Below are 25,809 nucleotides of genomic sequence, written 5' to 3' on the forward strand. Positions count from 1 at the left end.
GGGACAGGAGGAGCTGCAGGTGGGGGTACAGACCCTGCAGAACACCCTGGAAGTGCTACTCTGCTCTGTGCTAATGCTGTGTGCCACAAGGGGTGACAAGGGAGGGGTCTGCTGCTGCTAGGGGAACTCAGAGCCATGAGCCCCCCAGGAAAAACAGCTTGGACACAAGTGGGATCCTGCAGGCACCGTGTAGGTGCAGAGCTTGCAGGATCCAACAGCGTCTTTGTCCCCATGTGCTGATGGGACCCACACTGAGTCACTGCTGGGGGCCCCAAAAAGGGGTTGGGGCTACAGGAGGACCCCCCAGAGCTCACCCAGCTCAACACAGTGCTGGGTAACTCAGGTGGTTTGCAGTCGGAGCCCTCGGGTTGGCATTGCAGGAGGGAAGTGCTGAGGGCAGCAGTTGGGGCGCTCGCGGCGGTTTGTCGGAGGGATCAATTCCCTGGCTCCAAAACTCCTGAAGCAGGGCTGGCGGGCCTTTGTTCACACAAGGGTCGCTCTGGGTCTTGGCATGCGTTCGGCTGATGCATGCAAACTCCAAATCTCCTTGCCAACAAACCCAACAAAGCGGGTGAGGCGAATGTGAAAGCTAATGAAATAACTCCGACTTGGGGGTTTCGGGAGACAATGGCCCGGCGGGGTCAGCTGACCGAGGTTTTCATTGGGGTTTAATCCAGCATTCTCGCTTTGAATCATGCTGTAGCTATTTGGTAAATAGTCTGGGCATGGTTCTGCTGTGAGGCGGTATAAATTCCACCTCTCGGCCCCAGCCCTCCACTGGCTCAGGCGGTACTGGTCTCACTGGTAAGGATTCTCTCTTTTTGTCCTATCCTTTCTGGGTTCGTTTCTACCCTGTCTTGTAGTTTTCACCTGGACAACTGGGCAACCCATGGGCAGTGCTGCCCAAAGCTGGGCACTAAGTCAGACATAAGACTTTTGACCAGAACCGCCCCATTTTGTGGCTGTTTGGTGCACAGAGCCCATCCCAGCTCTGCGCTGGGACCCTCACTCACCCCATGGGGAACAGGGCTTCAACCTACGAGCAGCACAGTGGGGGACGTGGTCAGGCTGGGGGTCAGCATGGTTCAGCGCTGGGTATGGGGTGCAGATGTGGGCACAGAGCTGGGGCCACAAGCACAGTCTGGTAGCCATTAATGCTGAGCTTCCCCCCAAAGAAGCAGCGTGCCCAGCTGAGCATGGCTTCCGAACACCAGATGCCGGCCTCCAAGCAGCAGCCCGCCAGCTCCAAGGTCAGTCTGTGGGACTGGGGTACCCCGAGCCCCTCTGGGCTCCCCAACTGCAGCTCCAATGCTGGGGTGGCCATGAGGCTGCTCTGCCCTTTGGGGTGTCATCTATGACCAAGGCATCCCAGGGACCTGGGATCTGATTCCAGTCCCCTGCCATCCCCACAGATGTGATCTGAGATGAGATCTCCTGCTGCCCCACTGAACCATGAAATCAGTGTTGAGCTGGCAGCTGGTTGTGCCATGAGGGTGGGGGGCCCTATGGTCAGTGCCTGTGTTTTGGGGTCAGTGTGGGCCATGCCCTGCTCTCATGGCCACGTTCTCCTGCAGATTGCCATCTTCGAGCAGGAGAACTTCCAGGGCCGCTGCCATGAGCTCAGTGGTGCCTGCCCCAACCTGAAGGATGCCGGTGTGGACAAAGTGGGCTCCATTCTGGTGCACTCTGGACCGTACGTTGGTGGAGGTTTGGGCTCCAGGGGGGAGGGATATACCTGGGTTTGCCTTAGATGGAGGCTGCTCCCCCTGCACTGCAGTGCTCATTGGGTTTTATAGGATGTTGAAGAGGGGGCATGGCTGGGGGGCTCATCCCAGCCCCCCCTTGAAGCCCACCCTCTGCTCCCTTCCAGCTGGGTGGGCTACGAGCAGGCAAGCTGCAAGGGTGAGCAGTTTGTGTTTGAGAAGGGGGAGTACCCCCGCTGGGACTCCTGGACCAACAGCCGGAGAAGTGACAGCATCACCTCCCTGAGACCCATCAAAGTGGTGAGAGCACCCCGACAGCCACTACCCACCCGCCAGACCAAGGTCTGCAGCCCGATGGCTTCCCCCGCCTTCCCCCGCCCTCCCCAGCCCCGCGGGCGGAGGGGCAGAACTCAGGGACCCCCAGGGGGTGGTTGGGATGGGGAGTGGTGCCCCGAGAGCTGAGGGTGGCTGCTGGGGGGCGCGGCGGGGGGACCCCTTGCCTCAGTTTCCCCACGGCCCCAAGCTTTGCCCCCTGCCCAGCCCTGGGGCTGGCAGTGCTGATCCCCACCTCCACTCTCCCCACTGCAGGACAGCCAGGAGCACAAGATTGTGCTGTATGAGAACCCCAGCTTCACCGGCAAGAAAATTGAGATCATCGATGACGATGTGCCCAGCTTCCATGCGCATGGCTACCAGGAGAAGGTCTCCTCTGTGAGGGTGCAGAGTGGCACGTGAGTATGGGGCGAGGGGAGCCAATGATGTGCCCACGTGGCACCACGCTATGACCATCCCGTGGCCATTGGGTTGTATTGTGGCCATTGGGTTGTGTTGTGGCCACTGGGCCGCGTCATGGCCATTGAGTCATGCCTTGTGCTTGCCCGCAGGTGGGTGGGCTATCAGTACCCTGGCTACCGAGGCTACCAGTACCTCTTTGAGAAGGGTGACTACAAAGACAGCTCCGAGTTCGGTGCCCAGCACCCTCAGATCCAGTCGGTGCGGCGCATTCGGGACATGCAGTGGCATCAGCGCGGCGCTTATCACCCCTCCAACTGAAGGCCCTGCACTGCCGGGCACAGGGGGCTGAGCGCTGCCCCCACCTGCCGCTGCCCCCACGGCCTCACTTCCCATCTCCCTCCGTGTGAGTCACACCGCAACCGAATAAAGCTTGGAGTTGCAAAGTTGCTGGTCCGGGTCCTTCCTTGGTGGGCACCCAGTGGTCACCTCCCTGTGTATGGGCTGTGGGGATGGAGATGCTCGCATCACCGTGGGGTCTGCAGGGTGGGTGGGTGTCCAGCCTGCACAGCTGTCCTCAGAGCACCCTGGTGGCTGGGTGGATACCTCAATGCTTAATAAAGCAGTTATTAAGCACTACTGATGCTTAATAGTGTTGCTTAATGACTTCTTTAACCCATAATAAGCCTGTAATTTAGCATTAAAAACACTAAATAGCACCTCAATCATTTGCACTCTGAGTTGAGCTGCTGAGCGCCAGCTCCAGTGCAGCACTGCATGCAGGGCTGTGGGGACTGCACAGCTGCAGCACTTCTTGGTTCCCCCCTGCAGCATCACCATGGCTGCGTGTTGCAGTGCATGCACGCAGAGCTGCACCTGGAGCAAGAGGTGCAGGATACAAGGGTGGGTGGCACAGCTGGGTTGAGTGCATTACTTGTACCCAAGCATGGGCTCCAATGGGGTCTGATGGAGACACAGGCACAGCAGCCATATCCCTGCACATGGGGATGCTCTGCTGTGGGTTTGGCACCGATGCAGCCAAATGGGGACACCAGGGGCTGTCAGCCCTACAAGTGGGGCTTTGCACCCCCATGCCCCGCATCACCATCGGCTCTGGCACAGCCCCACACTGTGCAGCATTAATCATCCACCAAATGCCGCTCGGAAATGTCAGCCCCGCTGTGCATCGTGCTTGGCAGCGCCTCGCTGCGTCGCCTCGGCGGAACCGGCTGCCTGCAGATATCTGTGCCAAGGGAAAAACATCAGAACCATCCCAGCACTGAGCATTTCTGCTGGGAGAAACGGGTTTGATGAGCGTGCTGACACTGCCCATGTGCTGCTGCCATTGCCGGGTCCCAGCAGAGGGGTTTGGGCTGTCAGGAGGAAACTGCAGCATCTGGGAGGGGGGAAACATCACTGTAAGAGTGGGGTAAGGAGACACAGGGGGTCTCAAGGGAAAGCAATGACAGCAGCAGGGGAAAATGTGAGTGTGTTGGAGGAGGCACCTCCCTGACCTGATCTGCTGGGGGATTTCCCTCTCACCACTCTCACATGGGGCCTGGGGTGAATCAGATGTGGCTGAGGTTGGGTTTTCCACTGCCCTCAGCCTTCATGACCCCAGGGTGTAAATAACACTGTTATACACATCCTAGTGCCGCGTGCTGGACCACAGCATGCTGTGAGTGCTGCCCTTCTCTGGCCCTGCCAAGATGGAGTAATGGAAGCCAATGGGTCCAGCAGCACGGAGTCCTGTCTCCCCCAATGGCTGTCCCCAGGGCTCTGTGACCTGAAGAGATACAGCACCATGACACGGGTAGGAGCAGGATTGGCCCTGGCTGGGCGCCTTCCTCCATGGGGGTGGGCTGCACCCTGCCTGCTGCAGGGCCCATGTGGGAGGAGATGTGATTTCCTGGCTGAGTGCAACGCGCTGAGCAAGTGCTTCTGTTATTTTGCACTTGCTCCTGTTCTGACTCACCATTGCTCATCGGTAACCCCGGCCCCATCACCTGCATCTGCCAAGGGAAGGCGCATCCCAGTGCATCTCACTACATCCCATCACATTCCATTGCACGCATCGCATTCCAGTGCATCACATCCTACCCCATCCCATCCCATCCCAATCCCATCCCATCCCATTCCCATCCCATCCCATATCCCATCCCATCCCACCCCATCCCATCCATCCCATCCCATCCCATCCCATACACCCCGCCATCAGCTGATGTGAGCAGCAATAAGTGCTGCCTTAGAAGGGTGATGGCAGTTCCTCATTGCAGCACCCACAATCACGTCTGCTGCAGGGTTTGCCACCATGGAAACCCCCCCATGGAGCCCAGCACTCCTCCAGAGCAGTGTTCAAGCATGTGGCTGTGCAGGATGTACCGGACAGGACTGTGCCATTGCTGATTGCTTTGATTTTTAATTGACTTGTATTGAGAAACATAAGGTGGCTGCCATCCCACACTGGCCCCCACTGGGGCTGTCCCTTACTGTGTCCCTAAGACCTGCTGCTCAAGTGGCACTGCTGCTGTGCTGGCGGCCGTGCAGCTCTCCCTGCCTGTGGGTGGTTCTGCTGCCGTGCCAATAGACTGCAGCTAAAGCTGTTCTCCAGGCTGTCAAACTCAGCTTGATTTTTCCTCACCAGGTGAACAGTGGGGTGATGGCAGAGCCTGCACCCACCATCCACATCTACATGGCCACATCTACATCCTGATGCTCTGTGCAGTGCCCAGCACGGTTTGCTTCCTTTGTGCCCTTTATTTCCCAACACCAGCACAAACAGGGAGGAGAAGGAAGACGGGGGAGCTTCATGGCTTCCTGGGCTTCCTCCAGCAAATGAACCTCCCTCCCATCCAGCTAAAATGCTAATTAAGAAACATCACATCTTCCAAAGCCAGAAATGGAAACAGCCACATGGAGACATAATGGGATTAACATGTATCAGGGGATTAGAGCAGCGGTGGGGATTTGGCGGCTCCTGCCCCGTGCCCTGCAGCAGTATTTTTCCCAAATCTCCCTTAGGAAACGTTCAGCTCAGAAACAAATGTTGAATAAGAAGAAGGGCTGAAGGCACGCAGAGGTGGGGATGCACAGCTGGGCATGGTTACATGGTGAGCACAGGTGCCTGGAATGGTCCCAGTTGGCACCAGGAGGTGGGAATGATGAGCTCAAGTTCAGAAGGCTGCAATGAGCTGGGGCTGTGCTGGGCTCCTCAATGGGAAAGCACTGCTTGCTTTCCAAACCCAGGAGCAGCCCTGCAGTTCCCTGAGCTGCATCCTGTCTTCACCTCCAAAGCTTCACCCAAAGGCATCTGTAAGCAGGCAGCAGCACCACGGCTGCTCCTGCAGTGGTCCAGTGCCAGCATCACTGCTCGAGTCCAACAGGCAGCAGCTGGAGGTGGGTAATTGCAGTGGGAGCCGCCACTGCCATTATGCAATTTGGGGGCTGTAAAAGCCGCTGCGGGGTCTCGCTTTCAATGTCAACATGAAAGGCAAAGAAACTATTTTCAGTGATGTCAACTCCTGGGCAGCGGAATTGCCAATTAGGGAACATCTGTTCCCCATAGGCCGAGCGGGTTGTGAGCCGCCGCATGGCAACGTAATGGGATTAAAATGTATCACCGGATTATGGCGGTGCTGCAGAGATCAGCTGCTGGGGGAGTTCTTAAGAAATCAGGGGGAAAACGAACAGCGTTTTTCTCTGGTTCTCTACATTCCTCCTCAGGTTTGTCCTTTCTTCAGTTGTCATTGAAGCAAGGAGCAAGAGCTGCTCCAAGAGCTTGCACACGTTGGTGCAAGGTTGGGTGATGGCAGTGGGGCCAAGTATGGGGTGCCTGGGTGCACTGGGTGCCATGGGCTCATTGGGTGCCATGGGTGCACTGTGTACACACTTGCAGCAGGACCACAGCAGGAAAGGACTGGACCTACTGCATCCCATGAGGGGGAACATCCACCTTGGCTCCCTCTGAGATTTCCGAATGACAAGCAATTAAGAGAGAAGATTAAGTCCAAAGGCAAAGATCATTATCTGCTGAGGCACGGGGCCATGCTGCGTGGCAAGCAGGGTGCTCTGTGTCCTGCTGCGTGTGGTTTACAGGCATGTAGCCCTTCCCTGCTCTACTCAAGCAGAAAGGAGCTCATTGCTTTTAGTGGTTAATTGCAATCACTTCCAGGTCTTGTTTGCTCTGAGCTCCGTGCGTGGCAATGCCAGCTCGTTTGGAGGGCAACCCAAAGCACCCTGCAGCAAAGATGCTCTCAGCATTACCAGAGCTTGGGAGCTGAGAGGTGCTACAGCTGTGCTCTCAGCACCTCTCCCAACCCCGTAGGGATGGTGGCTGCTCTGGAGCTGAGCTTCCTCAGCTGTGAAATGAAGATCACCTACTGGTGTGTTTTACAAGGGCGCCGAGAGGGCAGAGGAATCATTTGGCAGATGGTCCACGTTCCTGCAAAGCCTGTGCTGGGCTCAGTGCAGCTATCAGCACTGAGAGCTGGTGGGCTTTTGCTGTGGGGTGGGGAGTTGTTGGGGTTTGCAGCAGCCACACTGGGCTGCTCTCTGGGCATGAAGGCTCTGAGCTGTTCTGCTCTGGTGCTTCCATCTCCTCCCAGACCGGGGAAGGCAGGAATCAGGGCTTGCTGAGCACACGTTTCTGCCCAAATTACCTCATTTATTCAGAGCATCAGATGCCGCAGTCTTTCATGGCTCCTCGCAAGGCTGGGATCTGGTGGGATGCGGGGCTATTAATAGGAACCAATCTTTCCCCTTCTCCTCCAGGCTACAGACAGAAGGATTCAGACAAGGGCCCCTTTGATGTGGGGGAAGCACAAACAGTGCTGTTCAGGTCCCTCTGCTGTGCCAATGCTTCCCTGGGGATTGCCCATAGAGCTGCAGCACCTGGATGGGCACCTTGATGCACAGCTCCCAACTTTGGCTGCAATGAAGCAATGCAACCCAGTAGGGAAAGCAGCAGCACGACAGCAGCACGGTGTGCCTCTGTGAGCTCTGGGGATGGAGCAGGCCCTCCTTTGTCCCTCATCTTTGGGGTGTGATGGGGGGGCAGGGTGGGGGCATTCCCTCCCAGCTGGACAGGGGATGGGGACAGGGGGTGGTGGTGGTGGTGGCAGTGCCATGGACTTGGCTCCTGCTGCTGTTTGCCTTGCTGTTAATGTCAGTGTCGTGGCTGGTTCAGGAACCAGGTGTGGGATATTGGATTCGGGTGAATGATCAGCCAAGGCAGCCAGAGCCAACTTCAGTGCAAACAGACATTGAACACGAAGAGCCCAGAATGAGAGCTGAGAGGGGAGAGCTTTGCATGGCACTGCCTTTATTTCCAAGGGGCTTTCTGCAAGGGTTTTCCAGCGTGCCAACAGGGAGCAGGTGGACTCTTTGTGACCTCCAAGATGAACAAACCCAACCCATCCCCATCATCATGTTCACTGAGTGCATCCCTCAGTGCCACATCCCCACCTTCCTCAAAGCCTTCCAAGGATAGTGACCCCATCACCTCCCTGCACATCCCTGTCCCAGCACCTGGGAGAAGAAATACTGCCTGGAGGCCAAGCAGTCCAACACAGCAGGGCCCGTATCACAAGGCAGGTACCCAATGGGATCCTGTTTGTTCTGTGCTCATGGAGGGGCACAGCTCGGAGCTCAGCCCCATTGCCCACAGAGCACAGAGCTGCCCAGCATCGCGCTCCATTGCTCGCTGCTGTCACGGCGGCTCTGTGCCTTCCCCGGCTCTAATCAGATCATTAGCTTTCAGAAAGCCGTAGGAAGGAGGAGTGGCGGCACTTGAAAAGAGCTCACAACAAGCTGAGTTGGAACCCTTCAGACTTGTCATTGACTTCGCCTTTCATTCAGCCAATTATTTGTGACATATTTGAAGAAATTCAAAAGAGAGAGAGAAAGAGAGAGAGGAGAGAAAATCTGCATATGCGCCGGCTGCCACGCAGACAGCACCGGGCTGCACGTGGGGATGGGGACGGAGCCGTGGGGTTCATACAAGAGCGTGATCATAAATAAGGGTTGGAAGACAGCACTAAGAACACGAGCTCAGCGCAGCAGCGCGTCAGCTCACCACCCCCCCCACACACTTTATCTTGTTGGCCCCCCCCCCCCCCATCCCCTCCCGTTCCGCTCGATCCAGGTCCGCGTTTTCGCCGCAGCCCCTCGCACCGCAGCCCCATGGCCGCCACCGGCAGCCCGGGGCCGAGCGCCCGCGGGAGGCGGTGCGGGGCGGGGGGCGCTGCGGGGCGGCCCGGCTGAGGCTGCTGCGCCCGCTGGGGGTGGGGGGGGTATCCCACCCGCCCGGCTGGGCGGCAGCGGGCTGAGGGTCGGAGGAGAGCCCCGGGAGGGGAGATTGGGGTGGGGAGGGGGGGAGATAGAGATAGATAGAGATAGACTGAGACAGGGGGAGGGCGGGGAGCGGCCCCGCCGCGCTGCACGCACGCAGCAGCCGCTCGGCACCGAGGCACGCGGGAGGCGCTCGGCCGAACCCCGCAGCCCGTTCCGCCGTTCCCCGCTTCGGGGGCGGCTGTGCCCGGCCGAGCCTCCATCTGCAGCCCGGCGGCTGGAGCGGGAACATGGCGGACCTGGAGGCTGTGCTGGCCGACGTCAGCTACCTGATGGCGATGGAGAAGAGCAAAAGCACGCCGGCAGCACGGGCCAGCAAGAAGATCACGCTGCCCGAGCCCAGGTACCGCCGGGTTACGGTCCGTCGTGGAGGGGCCCGAACCGCGCCGGGCATCGGCACCTCCGGGTATGGGGGGGTGGGCAGCGACTGCTGACTGCTTTGGGGCAGCCGGGGTATTGGGGGGGGGTTGGTGGGAGCGGGGATGCGGGAGCACCGATCCGCTGTGACCCGGAGCTGCCGGGGGAGCGTCGGTCCCTGCGCTGTGCCCGGCTGTGCAGCTCGGGAAGCTGTGCCCGCTGTGCCCGCTATGCCCGGCTATGCCCGCTATGCCCGGCTATGCACGGTGCCAGCCAGCGGGACGAGCCGTCGGGCCGGCAGATACGTGCCGCAGGACGGGCACGAAGCCGTCAGCCCCACGCTGCCCCTATACAGCCCCTATGGGGCGAGTGCAGCCGGAGCTGGGACCGCTTTCCTGCTGCGCTGGAAGCTCTCGCTGTGCCCGCACTCAGCTCGCAGTACCGGGCAGCGTTTGTCTCGCTCTGAGCTCCGTGCTGTGCCCATAGGGCACGACCTGCCCGCAGGCTGCAGCCCCGGCAGGTGCACCCGCTCCGTGCCCATGGTTTGGCATCGTGCTGGGCTCCTCCGTGCAGGGATGCGATGCGGCCGAACCGCCGCACACCCGGGGTTGGATGTGAAAGGACCCGTCTGCAAACCGAGCTGATTATCGATGGAGATAAGAGCAGCGGCTCCGGTGCTCGGAGGAAGGTGGGAAGCGGTTTGCAGCCGTTGTTGGCACGGGAAGCAGCGGCTCGACTGGGGCCAGGGGGGGCTGGCAATGGGCGCTGCTTGGCCCAGAGCAGGGATTTCCTCACTCAGGAGGAAGCAGCGACTGTTGCTCTGGTGTCAGATGTCTTCATGTTGGTTTCTGGCCGTTTTTTTTGTTGGTGTATCTTATTTATCTCCCTCCCCCCAAACCCCCTCTGTTAGAATCAACACGATGCATTGGGCATACTTAAATACCGTGTGCTACTGGCAGAAGGATCCATGTACAATTATATAATACAAATCAACTGCTTGCATGCAGGTTGGTATAGTAACAGCACAAAACCCACCGCCATGCACAGAAAAGCCTCCGTTCCTCTCTGGGTCTGCACTTGAGCCCTTTCCCCAGGGAGATTTTGGCTTTCTCTATGTGCACAGCAGGGCCCTGCAGCACCACAGCCATGCTGCATAGCCAGGAGCAGGCAATAGCATGGATGTGCTGCAGCTCCTGCACCGTCTGCTCCAGCAATGCTGCAAAGATCTCCTTATTCCCTGCAGGTCGTGCTCTTGTTGGAGCCCTGTGCACCTGTTGGCACCATTTTGTGTCTGTGGGTTAAGTGATGCAAAGCAAAAGGGGATGGGTTTGCTGCAGTGCTTGTTTGCAAGGCGAGAGCTGTAGGGCAAGAGCAGATTCCAAGGCTGCGGGCCAAGGCTCAGCAGCAACCAAGCTGTGAGGGTGAAGTTTGTTGGCTGTGGGGCTGCTGGTTGCTGGGTTCATGTGGAGCATCCTCAGATTGTTTGTGTGCCTGAGCTGTTAAATGTCACAGCTTGGGAAGAACCAGGGCAGAACGTGCCAATGGGACACGTGTGCTTAAGAGAAGAGGCTGGGCTGGTGATTTTAAGCACGGTTGTTTGGGTTTGGTGCTTAAAATCACTAGCCCAGCCTCTCAGTGTTTCCTTCTTTCATTCCCAGGAGCTGGGAAAGCTGCAGCATCTCTTGTTTGCTTGGCCTGTTCTGCAGGTGGGTGGGCAGAAGGGCCTGCAGGGATGGGAGCTGGGGAGGAAAGAGGGGATGCTGCAATGTCAGCCACTATGAAGCCTCAGTGTTTAACTTCAGGTTTGGGAGTAAAGGAGCCAATGAACTGCATTACAACCTTTAGGGTTTTCATGGGGTTACTGAAGTCTTTTGCTTTTGGCTATAAATTGTAGGTTCCCCTTCTTGTGCTCAATGGGAAGAGAAGTAAACGGTAGCTCTTTCGATTCGTTGGCCCCTTCTGTTCTGTGAGCTGAAGATTTACATATTGGGAAGTGCAGATGAGTGGGGCAGGAAATAGGGGCAGGAAATAGCAGGTTGGAGCTGAGGTGGGTGCGGGGCTCACTCTGGGTGCATGGGAACAGAGCAGAGCAGGCGTCCATTGGGCTTCTCTAATACTGCTGTGGTTGTAGGAGTTGCTCATCTCTTCTAACCTGCTTGTTCACCAGTTAGCTCTGTGTCCTGTTGATTCTATGATTGATTCTCCCAGGTCTCTTTGGTCTCCCACTCCCCTGTTCTCACTGCATGCCCCCATCCCTGCAGACACCCACAGTCAGGGGATGGGGCTGTGAGCACTGATGGAGCTGTGGGTGTCCCTGAGCACTGCAGGCAGTGGGAACACATGGCCTTTGGGGGTCCCTTTCAGCTCAAACAGCATAAGGATACTTGAACTGCAGAGGTGCTGCTGGAGAGCTTTGGCTGAGCAGGGCAGCACTGCTATCTATAGCACACATATAGAGTTGGGGCTAAGCCTGTTAGGAAATCAGTAACATGTGGGAGGTGCAGTGGGTTTTAATCACGGGCCTTCCCTTGGGTGCTGATACTGTAATTAAGCAAAAGGTAAATGAGGGCAACTGGGGAACAGGTTCAGCTTTGTGTGCTCCATACCGAGGGATGCTCTGGGGGAAGCTACCATTGCTGACCATGCAATGTGGGTGCCTGGCACTGCAGGATAGCTATGGGGAGGTGGAGGACTGATGGACCTCCCTTGTGTTCTGGGTACCACTGCAGTGTGTTGGCACTGCAGTGCCAGAGAAGGGCTGAGCACAGTGCTGGGCAATGCGAGGTCATGCGGAAAGGTCTGTGTTAAGCTTCTTATCTATAGGAACGTTTGGGGGTAATTAATGCAATTAGAAGAAAGCCTATCAGAACCTGTCAGGTGCAGGTGTGTGCATAGTCTAATTGAATTAAATGGGCAGAACAGCAGCCTGGTGGGTCCCAGCAAGTAATGGGTTAGCAGGACACAGGCTGAGCCTTCTTTGGTTTGTTTTGCTTTTGGTAAACATTGTATTGCTGAACCCTTCACGTGCATTAGTATGGAAGAATACATTGTAATGACCATGTGCCATCCTGGTGTTGCATTGAGGTGTATTTGCTGACCATTGTGGGAGGCCTTTGGGTGGTGCAGGGAGGCACTGAGGGCTCTCAAATCACATCCTGTGGTTGTAAATGAGTCAATCACAGCCAGGTGTGGTGCATCCCAGTTGGTGTGGGCTGTGTGTCGTTCCTGGTTGCTCAGCCTTTTACTCTTGCACATTATTTTCCACTGTTCTGATGGGGGTCACCATTGACGTTACAGTTCAGTGTAATTATTCCTGCAAAATTCATGTGTTTAGGAGCTTTTGTGTTGGTTTCAGGTTTTAGCAATGGTAATGCAGGCTGTCTTCAAGGAGCACAGGGCTGGTGTCTGTGCTGAGCTCACAGCTCCATGCTTTAGGTTGCAGGCTTTCTCCATTAATGTTCATTGCGGATGTGGATCTGCTTGGGCATCGGTTCTCTGCAGCTGAATGGCTTGGAAGTGTGAACTTGGACTGGAACCCTCTTCCAATGGCTTGGAAAAGAGTGTGCTGAGATGGGAAATGGGGTAGAAATGGGTGTAATTGGGATGAAGGATGGCAGAGCCTGGTCCTGCTCTGGGGTTTGGTGTGTTGGTCCATAATACGGTGTGCAAATGGGTGTGGGATGTGTGGGGATGTGCTGTGCACAGAGAGGGATCAGAGTGTTCCCTTGCACTGATGGCTGCTCCATTCATCAGCTGATGGGGTGAGGAGCTGAATGAGCATGTGCGCTAATTAATTTAGTACCAATGATTGCTTTGATTTCTCTATTAAAATAATTAAGTCAATTGGATACGGCGTTGCTGCCAGGGTTATTCTAGCAGTATTATAGGGTGCTAGGAAGTAAAAAGAATCAAAGGAACATATGTTTTCTGTGTTATTTCATTGTTGCCCAAAAATGCCTTTTCAGTCTCCTAATGATTTGTTTCCTCTTCCAATCGGGCGCATCACAAATAGGAGATAAGCAGATTGGATTAGATGGGCCAATGGTCCTTTATGGGCTGGGAATTCGCTTTGCCGGCTGGATTGCTGGAATAGCAGTGGCAATGTGTCTAATGTGCTTGGTGATACCTGAGAACAGAATCACTTGGAGCCTGTAATGAACTCTGAAGTGGGTACAAGTCTGAGAGGAAGCAAAGTGAAGTGGCTGGAAGGAGTGCGATGTGTCCCTGTGTTCTGCCTGCTTGTCTTCCCTCTGTTTCACCTTATGGCTGAACTTATTAGTGCCTGCAGGTGTATTAAGGTGGCTGTGATCAGTATATTTCAAGCTCTGGTGGGCATCTCTATACCAGACAGCATCCCACCAACCAACTTGTATTGATTTACAAGACAAAAGAGAATCTGCTTTTAGGATAAATGCTAAAAAGCTCCTTTAAGACACCACGGCAAGAAGGTCAGCAGCAAATAGCTTCTTGATGTTGTTCCAATAGGGAATGTATGTGTGTGCACACATAGCATCGCATCACTCCTCAGCCTTCCATTTCCGAGGTGTGAGATGCTTTCAGAGCAACTCCTGCATTATTCAGTAGGATGAACCCGTAGGGACGGAATGGGTACATCACTGAAATTAATAGCAGAACTTTTAGGAAGTATTAACATGAATGCTGCTGGTTTCCCTCTGTTGCAGCTCCTTCTGCCCACACCTGCTGTGTCCGGCTACCTTCCTGCATGGTAGGGATGGGACAGTGGGGAACAGCTCTAAACTAAAAGAGGGGAGATTGAGGTTGGATGTGAGGAAGCAGTTCTTTGCTCAGAGGGCAGTGAGGCCCTGGCAGTGCTGCCCTGAGCTGTGGGTGCCCCATCCCTTGAGGTGCCCCAGGCCGTGGATGGACCCTGGGCAGCCTGAGCTGGGGGCAGCCAGCACACGGCAGGGGGATGGAGCAGAGGATCTTTAAGTTCCCTTCCAACCAAAGCTGCTTTATAGCTTAGGGTTTCTATAATTCTAAGTCTAATTCTATAGTTCTAAGTCTGCCCATTGATTTCTGCCCTGTGTACTCGCCCTGTCAGCTCAGCACACCCGTAGCGTGCGGACAGCAAGCTGAGCATCCCTGAGTTTTTTTGTTGCTTGCTATTTTCTTCCCCTGTGAAGTAAAAATAATATACAGACAAAAGGTTTTTCTCCAGTACGGTCGGATGTGCTTTTGTTTCTGGAGTCTCCCTGGATTTCGTTTTTCAGCCAGCTTTTGTTTTGCTTGTTTTCAGTATTGCCATCGAGGTGGGTCGCGCTGTGAACCGAGCTGACCCGCGGGAAGGCCACGGCTCCCATTAGTGCTGAGAGCACATTTGGACAGGGAGAGCCTTTGAGGAATGGCCACTTGTCTGCAAAGTGTGGCTTTTAGTGGCGGATTGCTCTCCTGCAGGGCAGCTAATGGGTTGGCGTTGGGAGCGGAGGAGCCTTCCTTCCTGCCTGTGGCATGGGCTGGGCTCTGCTGCGGATTGTTCCATCCAGCTGAAGGATGTGTGGACTCTGCTTTGCTTCTTCCCAGCCCTGTAAAATCTTCACCTCTGACATATGGGTGAGGGTCGGATGGTCAGGTACGGGAACAGGAGCAGCCCTGCTGAAGAGATGTGTCCATTACAGTGTGTTTCCCAAGGGCACTTCGCTCACACGTTACATTTCTCATTCTCTCCTCCTGTTGTCTAGACTCAGATTTAACGTGCTCTTTTGCTGCTCAATCCCTATGGCAGAACAGAGCCCTTCTCAGCACCCTTGTTGTGAGAAGGGCTCATTCTGTTAGTGCTGGTCTGCTGCTCGCATGGGAACTGGAGCTGGGACCAGAGCATCATCCTCATGGGGTGCCAAACACCCCAAGCCATCTGGTTTTCCTCCTCCATGAAGCATTAGGGTTTGGCTGTGAGAGCCAGCCTGCTCTGCTGTATTTCAGTGCTAGTTTGTTCCTTTCCTTTCCCTGGCATAGAGTAGTCTGGAGCATCTTGCAGGGATCAGGTGCTCAGCCATGTTTCTATAGAGGTGTGAGTGGTTCTGACAGCCTTATTTAGGGCAGGGATCTGTTCTGTGGGTTATCTGTGGCTATTCTGATTAAAAACTACCAAGTGTGCATGAAAATATCAGTTTTTAAATGGGAAACAAGAGAAAGGAAATAGGGAATATTGGCTGGATGCTGCTGTGACACGGTGGTATCATGGCACAGCACCACCGTGCCGCATTGATTTGATGATTATGGACTTGTGTTGCTGCCCATATGAATTTTTGATAGCATTGTATTAAAAAGGAATATTGACGTTGCTTGATAAATAAAGAGAATCTTTGTTAATGCGGTTTCAATGAGTGGTTGTGACATTATAAATTAGCCCAAAGGAGATGTTAAGTGCACCGCAGCCAAGCCGGGCTCCTGATGGAGCCAACTGGCTGATATTCCAAGTGATGTATGGCAATGGCCGTGTGAATGGCCTGATGTTGGCTCCATTGACTTGTGCTTTCATTTGCATGGTGCTGGCTAAGACTGGAAGGCCCAATACAGAGATATGGCTGAGCTGTGATGTCCACGTTGGCCTTTATGTGGGTGTTTCATTGCAATGACCCTTTTCTCCAAAGCATGTGAAGAGTCTTGTTAAAAGAAGCAGCTTCATTGCCTCTTTTGTTTTCTCCCTTTCAGCATCCGCAGCGTCATGCAGAAGTACCTCGAGGAAAGGGGTGAATTAACCTTCGACAAGATCTTCCATCAAAAAATAGGTGAGTCCTACTGCAATGAGCTGCTGTTCTCATGAGTCTCTTAAGGTTGGCTTGCGAGAAGCCACATAGTGAATGACCTGGATGGAGCGTGGACGGGACTTGGTGAAACAAAAGCCTTTGGTAGGATGAAATATGGAAGGGTAGAAGGTGAAGCAAGGCCATCTGTCAGCTTAACTTCATGTTCTGGAAAACTACTGGAAAAATAATCGAATTACTTGGAAACATGGAGGAGAAAATTGTATTAGTTGGTATGGGCTTGTCAACAATATAATGTGTCACATCAGTTTAAGTTGGGTGGTTTGTTGTTTGTTTTTTTTCTCCTGCAGGATAATAAGCCTTTGGTCAGGGAGCAGTTGTGCAAAAATACTGTGCTTGTCGTGCTGTCTGTGTGCTGGGTGTTCCCATAGCAGCACATGGAAAGGTGCCTGGGTGACACTGGCAGGTGCTGGGTTGAACTGCTGGGAGAAGTGACTTGAGAAGAGCTCATGCAGGGTGGGGATGGATGGATGCATCCAGCAAGCCGGCACAAATATCAGCGTTTAGTTATTGTAACCACACTAAGAGCTCTGTAAACAGGAGGTACGAGTGCCTGTGCAGGAGAATCACACAGATAGGGGTTGGAAAGCTGCAGATCAGGCAGCATTTTACCAAAGCCGGGTGTTACAGTGAGCCTCGAGCTGTGACGTCTCAGCTCGATCACACAACTAAATATAACTGCAGGATCACAGCCTGCGAGGCACAGCAAGTAATCCTGCTTTGGCAGAGTGCTGCGTCCCATCCTGGCACTGGGTTGCAGGACGTACGTGGACCTGTTGGGAGCAGGCCAGGAAGGAGCAGAGGCAGCAAACAGACCTTACTTAGCTTCTGCTTAGTGCAACCTACAAGGAAGTACTGCAGCAGGGCTCGGTGCAGGCTGTGAGAGAGAGAAGTGAGGGTGGGCAGACTTAAGAAAGAGAGAAAAGTTGGTTGCAGAGGTGGTGAGGTCAGTCTGCTTTCCGGAGGCTTAACATGGTTAAAATATACGTGTGTTGGTCTGGGATATTTAATAGGTATAAAGCAGTGCAGTGGATGTCATGGGCAGCTTGTGATGTCTTTGTCCAGTGGATTTTAGGAGCGGGTTGCTTGAAGTCTGCAGTGATGGTACAACAGCTTTTGCCTTGCAAAATGGGGACAAAACCAACAGATGGGCTGGGAAGGAGAGGAAGTCAGTGCATCTCTTCCTGCCTGATGGGAAGGAGAGAGAATGTGATGAGCAAGGTGCTGCTGTGCCTTGTTTCCTATTGATTCTGGTGTCCCACAGCACTGCATCTATGTTGGTACATGCAGGGATATCTCATTTGCTTGTGCTGACATCCTTCAGCATCCACAGTCTCTGCTGAAGCACCGATGTCTTGCTATATAGCCTGGCAGTTGCAAAAGAAGTGGGGTTTTAAGCAACCTCGTAAGGGTTGGCTCATACAGTTTGTTTCTCGTTGTTGGCAACGAAATGAAGAAGTCTTTTTAAAAACTAAAATAACAAATGAATTCGAATGGAACAGCTTGTATGTAATGGATATTTGTATTGATGTAATTGAATACTTTTCATTAACAGTTGATTCCAGAGAACAGAGAAGACCGTTGCAGTTATACTGATAAGTCACAGCAATTACAGTTAGGTAACTGACCCTGGAAGAAATGAAAGATTTTTATCTCCTTATTTTCCCCACTCTGGTAACTGCCAGAAGTGGAACTGTAGAGCCTGGGCTGTCATTAGGGGATTAGCTTTTCCCATTACTGGAGATGCACAGCTCACAGATGTGCGGAGCTCTCCTCCTCTCTGTGGTGCAGTCCCAGATGTAAAGCCCAGCTGTGCCCACGGGGCTGGAGCTTGGAGGTGGCTCCCATTGGAGGAAGGGTCTAGAGGGGAAGGAGCAAAGATGGAATAGGACTGTTTTTAACAGAATACTTTGCATTGCACTTGAAAACGTTGTATTCTTGTACCGTGGTGGCTCATTTAAATTTTATTGCGTTTTCTAGCTTGTTCTTTGCCATTAAATCTGTACTGTTTCCATGCATTAGCATAATAACTTGTGGTAAAGCACCTTCAGTTGCAGGCAGGCGCTATGCTATGCTGTAAGATCAGTAAGTTGTGGTAATGGGAAGCCTGCTCACCTTGCCCTGGCACTGCTGCACTGTGAGGTGTGTGGGTCAGACCCAGCTTGAAGGGAGCATTGCTGCTGGACCTGCTGCTTTCCTTCATGCACTCATTATAAAGCTTCATCCAGCCAGTGACCTCCCTTTGCTTTGGCAGGTGATGTAAGTGAGGACCATTCCAAGACCACAATTCTTACTTACAGCTCCAGTTCCCAGTTTGTTCAGTTTCTCAGTATCCTCCTTTCCAATGGAAAAGGAGCAGAGCTTTGCTCACTTATCTGCTGCCACTCTGCACATGGAGTTGCACCAGGTGATGCCTTCCTGCCTCCAAGCCTTGCAGCGGCACTGGCTTTACCAGCTGCATTGCTGATGATCCCTGCTGGCCGTTGGCAGGAGGGCTCCTCCAGAACGGTCATGAACTCTCTAAGAATTACAGAATGAGTCAGAGGCAAAGCACTGCCCTGCAGCCCCACAGCCTCCTGCTCCTGCAGAAGCTGCTTCCTCCACAGCAGAAGCTTCTTGGGGAAGTACAGCATGTCTCGGAGCACAGTACGTAACCACCTTAGCTAATTTTCTTCTTACCACATCCTGTTTGCTACAACGCCAGATTATGAGTTTGCTTTGGGGTGGTGGTGGGGGGAGGTGGTTTTTTTGCTGTTCCAATATCTATAATTGACATGTGGAATCCACTCTGCTTCTTGACTGTGTTAAAACTGTGTGTGAAATCCTTTCAGGGTTGAGTCGTGCTGCAGGGCAGGTGGACTGAAAGCACACTGCTTGCAGAGGGCAGTTTGGAGATGAGCTACAATGGGTGTAGCTGCTGGGAGAGCTGGGGTCTGCTGCAGCACGTGTGGCTGCTGGGCATTAAAGACAGAAGCTGGGTCACAGTATTGCTTTTAGAAAGGGATTACTGTGGTTATTAAGGTGCATTCCCTTGGACCATTTGTTGTTGTTGTTTGGTGCCTGATTGTGGAGTTTTGTACTGCTTGCATCAACCTGGTAGGTGAGGATCAGAGCTGAACAGAGGCATTGAGCATCATAGGATCACAGGGGTTGAAAAGGACCACAAAGATCATCTCATTTCAATCCCCCTGCTATGTGCAGGGCTGCCAGCCTTCAGACCAGGCTGCCCAGAGCCACATCCAGCCTGGCCTTGAATGTCTGCAGGGATGGGGCATCCATGACCTCCATGGGCAACCTGTTCCAGTGCATCACCACCCTCTGGGTGAAACACTTCCTCCTAATACCCAACATAAACCTCCCCTGTCTCAGTTTAAAACCATTCCCCCTTGTCCTGCATCCTCAGGTTAGACTCAGCCAGGGGTTCCTGGCCTGGTTTTGCAGGCTGATGTGGGAGTTTGTCTGCAGCCACTTCAGTTATCACCTACACAGAGCTGTTGGCTTTGGGTCTTGGTGTGAGAGGTGAGAACCAAATATATTTTAGCAGCTGCTGGAACTGCTTGTACTGCACCATGAGTGAGTGTAAACCTCTTCAATTCCTGTTCTGTGCTCTCCTACCAGCTAACTGCATCTGGGGGTATCCCAGCCTAGGTGAGCACCGCCATCCACACCAGAGCTGCTTCCTGCACAAACAGCTCCTGCTTGGTTGTCCTGTGCATTCAGCCCCTCCTTCCCTCTGCTGCAGCTCTCTATGTATTCGAGTCTCTTTCCAGCTGAGCATTCAGGCCAGATGAGCGTTTGGTCCATTTCAGAGTTCCTTCTGCAAAGACCAACCTGCAGCAGCAGGGAGGGACTTTCTGCAGTGAGAGGGAAGCGCTCTGCTGACCTTCTGCTCCGCGTTTCCTGCAGCTCTCACTGACAGCTCTGTTGAGAAAGAAGCAACAAAAAATAGGCAGAGAACAGCCAAAGCACTGTTGGTTTGTTTCTCATAGTGCAAGGAATCTTGCTTTTTGCCCCTCGTTTCTCTCCAATTAGGGACACATTGTGTTGCATTGCTTTGGTGCTGCTGGTGAGATGGATCTGGAGTTCAAAACGTGTTGAGGATACAAAAAAAACATTCTTGCTCTTCCTCTTTCCGTGGCGCAGTGTGGCAGCTCAGCGCACTGCGCTCCCCGAAGTGCCTAAAAATAACAGGCTTTGGAGAAGCACCTCCCCGAAGCGTTATTGAAGCTATTGTTTAATTTAAGTGTGAGATCTGTGTGTCATTGGCATTTTCAACTAATGAAACAGTCCTCTGAGGAAATAATGAGGAAAGCAATAAAGCTTGGTTGGGAGGAGAGAAAGACGGCGGAGCTTTGGGTTGGTGGATGGGCACGGATGGGAAGGTTAGGGCAGGGTTGGGTGCATGGAGCAGCACAAGCAATGGGTGGGCATGAGAAGGGGACTTGTGATTGGAAATGGCTGTGTGCTTGGCAAGGCTTTCTGCAAGAGCAAGGAGACAGACTGTGTATTCAGATGGGGGTTTTTTGAGGGGGAGGTTCCGTTTCTGACCCGGAGAAGTCAGCCGCCACGCAGAAGTGGGCACCATCAGAATGGGGAAGTAAGCGGCTGAACAAGAGATGGCGTTTGAAATGCTGCTCTAAGAGGGATCTTCTATTCTTGTGTGACTTCTCGTTCTCAGTTCAAGTGCAGGCTAAAACCTGGATCGTGGATGGTCTGCAGGATTCCCGTATGGGTTTGGTGAGCGCCGTGCTTTCCTTGCACAGTGCCTCCAATGGGTTCAAAACAACGCCAAGAGCAAACCACAAGGAAACGTCAGACACTGTGTGACTGCAAACTGAAACAGAAACTGCAAGGCACTTGGCACCGAGCTGTTCCCTTACAGCACTTCTCCTCTCATGTATGGGGTGTGAGTGATGGAGGAGAGAAAAAGCACGCTCAGAGCCTTCCTGCAAGCTTGGCCTGCTTTGCTCTGTGCATTTTATTTCTCAGAGTAAGCCTTGAGTTTGTGGTCTGGTTTTCATCTGATAATTTAAGCGTTGCTGGAGGCTACGTCTCTCTCGGCACAGGTTTTATTTTGTTGTGAAATAAACACGCTACTTGCATGAATTACATTGGAGATCATTGAGAGCGATGCTGATGGAGCTTCGTGCAGGAGATGTGCGTGTTTTGCCTGTAGGCAGTTGTAAAGAGACGTCTGTCTTGTGTGTCAGGGACAGACAGCATCCAAAGTCACTATAAAAAATGTATGCGCTTGTTATTATTGTTATTTTTCTTCTGATCATAAATAATTGAGCGTTTCTTTGTCTGGGATGCAGCCAGAGAAGCTCCCATACCTTTCTTCTTAGAAGTGTAGGAGATGCTCTGTTGTGTGATTTCCCAGAGGAGCTACAGATTAAATCTGAGCTTTAAAATAGAAGAAAATTGATATATCATCCTCTGGAACATCACATAATGGATAATGTGTATATGCTGATATATATTAGCATTTATATACAGTACGGTTCTTGGAAAATTTGAGTCTTGGGGAAAAATAGGCTTCATCTCAGCAATGCAATGTAATTATACAGCATTTGGGTTGGGTTACTGAGAGCTGGAGGCCCAACTCCAGAAGTAAGAGAAGTAGGAGAGAAAGTGGACAAGATGGACAGCAAATGTAATGCATGGATAGATAAGGGTGTGACAGATGATCCATTTTTTGGGATGAAATTTCACTTGGATATTTCAAGTTGGTCTTGAAGGTCCCCTCCAACCCAAGCCATTCTATGACTGTGTGTTACAAACCCAACCTTGCGTGTTGCTCAGCCACTTCCCTAACCAAAAATACAGCTTTCTATGTGCAATGTTTTCCATCTGCTGTTGTTCACTTCAGCTTTCTTAGCTTAGTGGATCACCCCTCTTGTGCACTGCCACTGCTCTGTGCACAGCCTTGGTTTCCCCCCCTTTGCAGCAGTCATCAGAGGCCTCACACTTTCCATGGAGGTTTTATCCACGAGTCCTCAAACAATTCACAGACTAATTAAGGCCCCAAACCTGCTGTGAAATAGGTAAATATTAGTTTTCCATGTCTCTAACGTGGCATAATAACAACATTAATGGGATTTACCTGTATGGCTCTGTAGCAATAATGAAGCAAGTTGTCTGGCCCTGTCAGTGCTTCTCACTCTTCTCAGTGGGATAACTCATTAGTAACCAGAGAAAAACTCCACTACCAAGGGTACAGTAAGTAGAACAGAAATTGATGAAGCTGTGAAGTCTTCTGGCTTTCAGCAGTAGTCAAAGAATTGCAGCAGACACATCAGAGAGCTCTGGCCATCAGTTTCATTATGAATTCATTGTGGGTCAGGGAATAGGCAGAGTTCCTGAGTCCCTAAATGCTGTCCTGGCTCCTTACAAACAGTGCTCTGTTAAGGTGGGTGCAGAAACAACCTGTGTTGGGAAGGGAGCTGGAGATGTGCAGAATGGTTTCTGAGAGAGCTGAGATGCTTCTATCAATAATTTCTTCAATTAGAAGGGGAAGCCGGGAGAGAAGGAGAACCATCTGTTACTGAATCTTCAGCTCTCAGCAGCTTTCCTCTCTGAGTACACAGGGAAGGCTTTGAGATTCACGTGGGAGAGTTCTGTGCCCTGCTGCTATTGGGGTGGTTTTGCTCCTCCTTACCTCACCAAGTGCTGTGGGTATGTACTGAGTGATGGTGCTACCCGCAGCGTAACAACCTTCTGGTGTTACTGTGAGCTGTTTGATTCTTCATAGAGTGGTTGAAGCCCCTCATAGTGCTTGCTAAGGGCATCAGGGACTGGGCAATACCCTCCTGTTGTGGCTTGGAGAGATGTCTATTCAAGATCAGGGGGTACAGACCTGCATTGTGAAAAGTCATCCTAAATAATTATATCACCAAACAATATTGATCCATAAGGAAATTGTCACGTCCTTCCCAGGGACTGAGAGTTCTTGTGACGTAGGGAAAGAGCTGATGAAACGAGTTCCAAACAACAACGGTGACATTTAAAGCTGCTAATACTTGTTAGCTCGCTAATAGCTTGCTGGGAGCTGCTAATGCCACTTACTTGTAAATCTAAGGAACTCCCACCACTTCCACAAGTGGAAAAAGAACAGAACTCGAGCACTCTGTGCTTCTTGGTGAGCTTTAGTGGAGGAATCCAGGCACGTTCTTTGCAGCTGATTGAAACAAAGTGCTTCAGTGCTGTACTGAGTCGTCATGTTAGAGATTGGAATATGTTTACATATCTTTGTATGTGCCCCTTTTCTTGGAAGTCCTTGTGTCATTGGCCACCATTAGGTTGGGGATATCCCTGTGCTGTGCTCAGACAGGACTGTGGCTGTTGGGAAGCATAGAAGCACGGAATGATTTGAGTTGGAAGGGACCCTTACAAGTCATCTTGTGCAGCTCCCCTGCAGTGAGATTGCTTGAAGTAGGGATTTTCTTTAAAGACACTTGAGCTGATGTGAGATTTATCTCCATGTAATGATTTATGGAGGTTATTAAACCAGCTACCTGGCAACTCGCAGAGTCATTTGGGCTCAGTTTGCTTCTGTTCTTGGAAGGCTGTTCTTTGCTCGTCACCGATGTATGCGAGCGCTGTCTTGTAAAATCTAATTTGTTCTTTTATCCTGCTTTTTTATGTGCGGAGTTATGTTTTAATTTGTTATGATCTATTGTTTTTAACGAAGGGTGAACGTACATCAGGCTCTGTTAGAAGAAATAGGCTAAAGGCAAATAGCTCACAGAGGGTAGGGAAGGCTGCAGTGCCTTTGGGGCTGCAAGGTGTGCACAGCTCTGTGATGCTGAACCTGGCTCCATGCGTGGCTCAGCTCTCCCAGCACTTGAAGGTTTCATTGTGCCTCAATGAGGGAATCATTGCTTGTCTCCATTCTGGAGCTTTTAGGGGGTCTCACTTCTCTGTTCTGTTGGTTGAAAGCAGCCAAATAGCAGAGAGATGGGGAGAGATGTGAGAGGGACCTGACCTTTAAGTGCTCACTATGGTTGAAGTGAAGCTCTGGGGGATGCAATGAGAGGACTCAGCCACCCACTTGCACACAGGTGTCCCCATGGGCTCCGGTCGCCTTCTTTTTATACACAGCACGTTTAATAAGGTCTGCTGTAAATAGAGGCAGCCTCCTTTCAGTCTGCGGCACTGCAAATCACTGCTCAGGACCAGAGCTCAGCTGCCTATTTTTAGCCCTGCTGACTTACCTGGTGGCTTCTGTTTGCTTTAATAAGATTTTTATTTACTCCCATTCAAAGGAAATTTGAATCGGATACTAATAAAGTTCCAGCTCGGATTTGATAAGTGGTTTTAGCCGAGGCTGTTTTATTATGGAGTTCCTCATTAGTTTTGTTATGATTATTCTGCTCTCTGTATGAATTGGGGACGGGGACGTGGTGCGATGAACGCAGTGCGACCTTTAGACTGTGACTGTGAGCGCTGTGTTAGTGATGGGGCTTACTGCAAATAATGGCATTTGGCACACTGTGCTGTGCAGGATCACCCATAAGAAAGGAGTGAGGATAAAAGCAGTGCCCAGAGGCTGGGAAGGCACGGCCTGGAGTGAGGTGCCCTCTTGTTCTCACACATCTGCATTATTAATCTCATCTATCACTTGGGTTACCAGTATCTTTTTTTCCTTAGATCTGGTTGTTGCAGCAATTACGTAGTCTGGAAGGAGAAATCTTGAAAGCCAAAAGCTGTCAACAGCTTTATTTCATAAATAATTGCTGGTTCCTTTTAGCTGTTACTTAACGCTATCATTTCTTTAATTCCTGCTTTCTGTTCTGGGTCCCACTTGCAGCGCGCAGCTAACGGCGCTTATTGTGCTCTGCATCAGCTCTGCCCAAACTCCTCAGAGCTGCTGTCACCACTCCAGTGCTGCTCCTGTCAATTAGTTGTGCTATTATCTGAAAGCTGTGCTTCCTGGCTAATCATGATATTTTTTTCTTTCAATCTCAGAACGTCAGGAGAAGAAAAGAGATCTCCTTTATGCTGCAGTGGAAGTGCAGCTGGCTGATGTGCGTTGCGTGCTGGTGGTGCCTCGTGCTTCTTGTGCTTTGGTCGTGGCATAATTTCTGAAAAGAGGCATAAAAGGAAACCTTTTCTTGTAGGGAGGCTGGTTCTGGGATGCACTGTGTGTTCTGCTGCTGCTGGCCCTGAAAGAACAGCGATGGTGGGATTGGCATGAGGTGAAATGCAGCATCACTTGTTAATGAGAAGCGTGTCTTAGAAGCGCTTCTTAATGACTGTGTAATATGGTGTGTCTTAGCAGGTAGACACACAAATGCTGTGATCAATGGGTTTTTCAAAGGAAGAGAGAAAGAGATGTATTTTTACATCTACCCGACCAGCATTTCTGAGCTGGGAACGTATAGACTTCTTTTCCCTCGAATAAAATGGTGGAGAGCTGATGCATTAACGAGCTGTCCGAGTTCCCAACTTCTTTTGGATGTGTCCTTTTATCCTTTATCATCACAGTGCAATTAAAGACAGAAGCATCTCGGTGTGAAGCCGTTTGCAGTGCAGCAGGCTGTGGTTGCTCCTCACCCCCTGCCCATCACACAGGGCTGCAGTGTTGGCAGTAGGGCTGGCTGAGGAGTTGTGCTGCTGTATTTTCACACCCCTCCCACAGTCGCCTCTGTGGGTTTGTTTTGTTTGTGGGTTTGGTTGGTGAGCAGCCAGCATCTGGGAACACGCCAGGGATTTTTCTTTCACTGCATTCATCAGTGTTTGTGCCTCTCTTTGGTCTCTTAATTACACAACTGTAATCTCCTTTGGGTTCGTTGTCCAAATAGAAAGTCCGGTCTGTTCAATGTTATTTTGTTGTGATGTTTCCATCATGTGTAAAAGAAGAGTTAATGAGCGAGGCTTATTTC

General features: G+C 52.1%; 2 protein-coding genes across 5 annotated transcripts in view; both read left to right on the plus strand.

The window, feature by feature from the left end:
• Positions 1-675: 675 nt before the first annotated feature.
• CRYBB2 (crystallin beta B2) lies at positions 676-2,883 on the plus strand. 4 transcript variants are annotated; one of them, XM_015878201.2, is made up of 6 exons: positions 676-804; positions 1,176-1,250; positions 1,575-1,693; positions 1,871-2,045; positions 2,292-2,434; positions 2,588-2,881. In XM_015878201.2, the coding sequence occupies exons 2-6, from the start codon at positions 1,197-1,199 to the stop codon at positions 2,754-2,756; spliced, it is 660 nt and encodes a 219-aa protein (XP_015733687.1). In that variant the 5' UTR covers positions 676-804; positions 1,176-1,196; the 3' UTR covers positions 2,757-2,881. The 4 variants fall into 4 exon arrangements, with proteins under 4 accessions (XP_015733687.1, XP_015733690.1, XP_015733691.1 ...); XM_015878204.2 differs by having other exon boundaries at positions 677-804; positions 1,871-2,003; positions 2,588-2,883; XM_015878205.2 differs by having other exon boundaries at positions 690-804; positions 1,179-1,250; positions 1,871-2,003; positions 2,588-2,883.
• A 5,928-nt stretch (positions 2,884-8,811) lies between these two features.
• Positions 8,812-25,809, plus strand: part of GRK3 (G protein-coupled receptor kinase 3) — a 42,932-nt gene continuing 25,934 nt past the window's right edge. The window contains exons 1-2 of the mRNA XM_015878344.2: positions 8,812-9,126; positions 15,813-15,889. Of these exons, the coding sequence (XP_015733830.1) occupies positions 9,014-9,126; positions 15,813-15,889 (190 nt within the window). The 5' untranslated portion in view covers positions 8,812-9,013. The remainder of the gene's footprint in view (positions 9,127-15,812; positions 15,890-25,809) is intronic.

The sequence above is a fragment of the Coturnix japonica genome, chromosome 15 (assembly GCF_001577835.2).
Source record: "Coturnix japonica isolate 7356 chromosome 15, Coturnix japonica 2.1, whole genome shotgun sequence".
Taxonomy (NCBI): Eukaryota; Metazoa; Chordata; class Aves; order Galliformes; family Phasianidae; genus Coturnix; species Coturnix japonica.

What these genes read in the sequence shown, in the direction of transcription:
- CRYBB2 (XM_015878201.2), top strand. Translation starts at nt 1,197, where the DNA reads ATGGCTTCCGAACACCAGATGCCGGCCTCCAAGCAGCAGCCCGCCAGC. An exon ending in AGCAGCCCGCCAGCTCCAAG is followed by an intron (nt 1,251 to 1,574) that starts GTCAGTCTGTGG and finishes GTTCTCCTGCAG; the next exon opens with ATTGCCATCTTCGAGCAGGA. An exon ending in TACCCACCCGCCAGACCAAG is followed by an intron (nt 2,046 to 2,291) that starts GTCTGCAGCCCG and finishes TCCCCACTGCAG; the next exon opens with GACAGCCAGGAGCACAAGAT.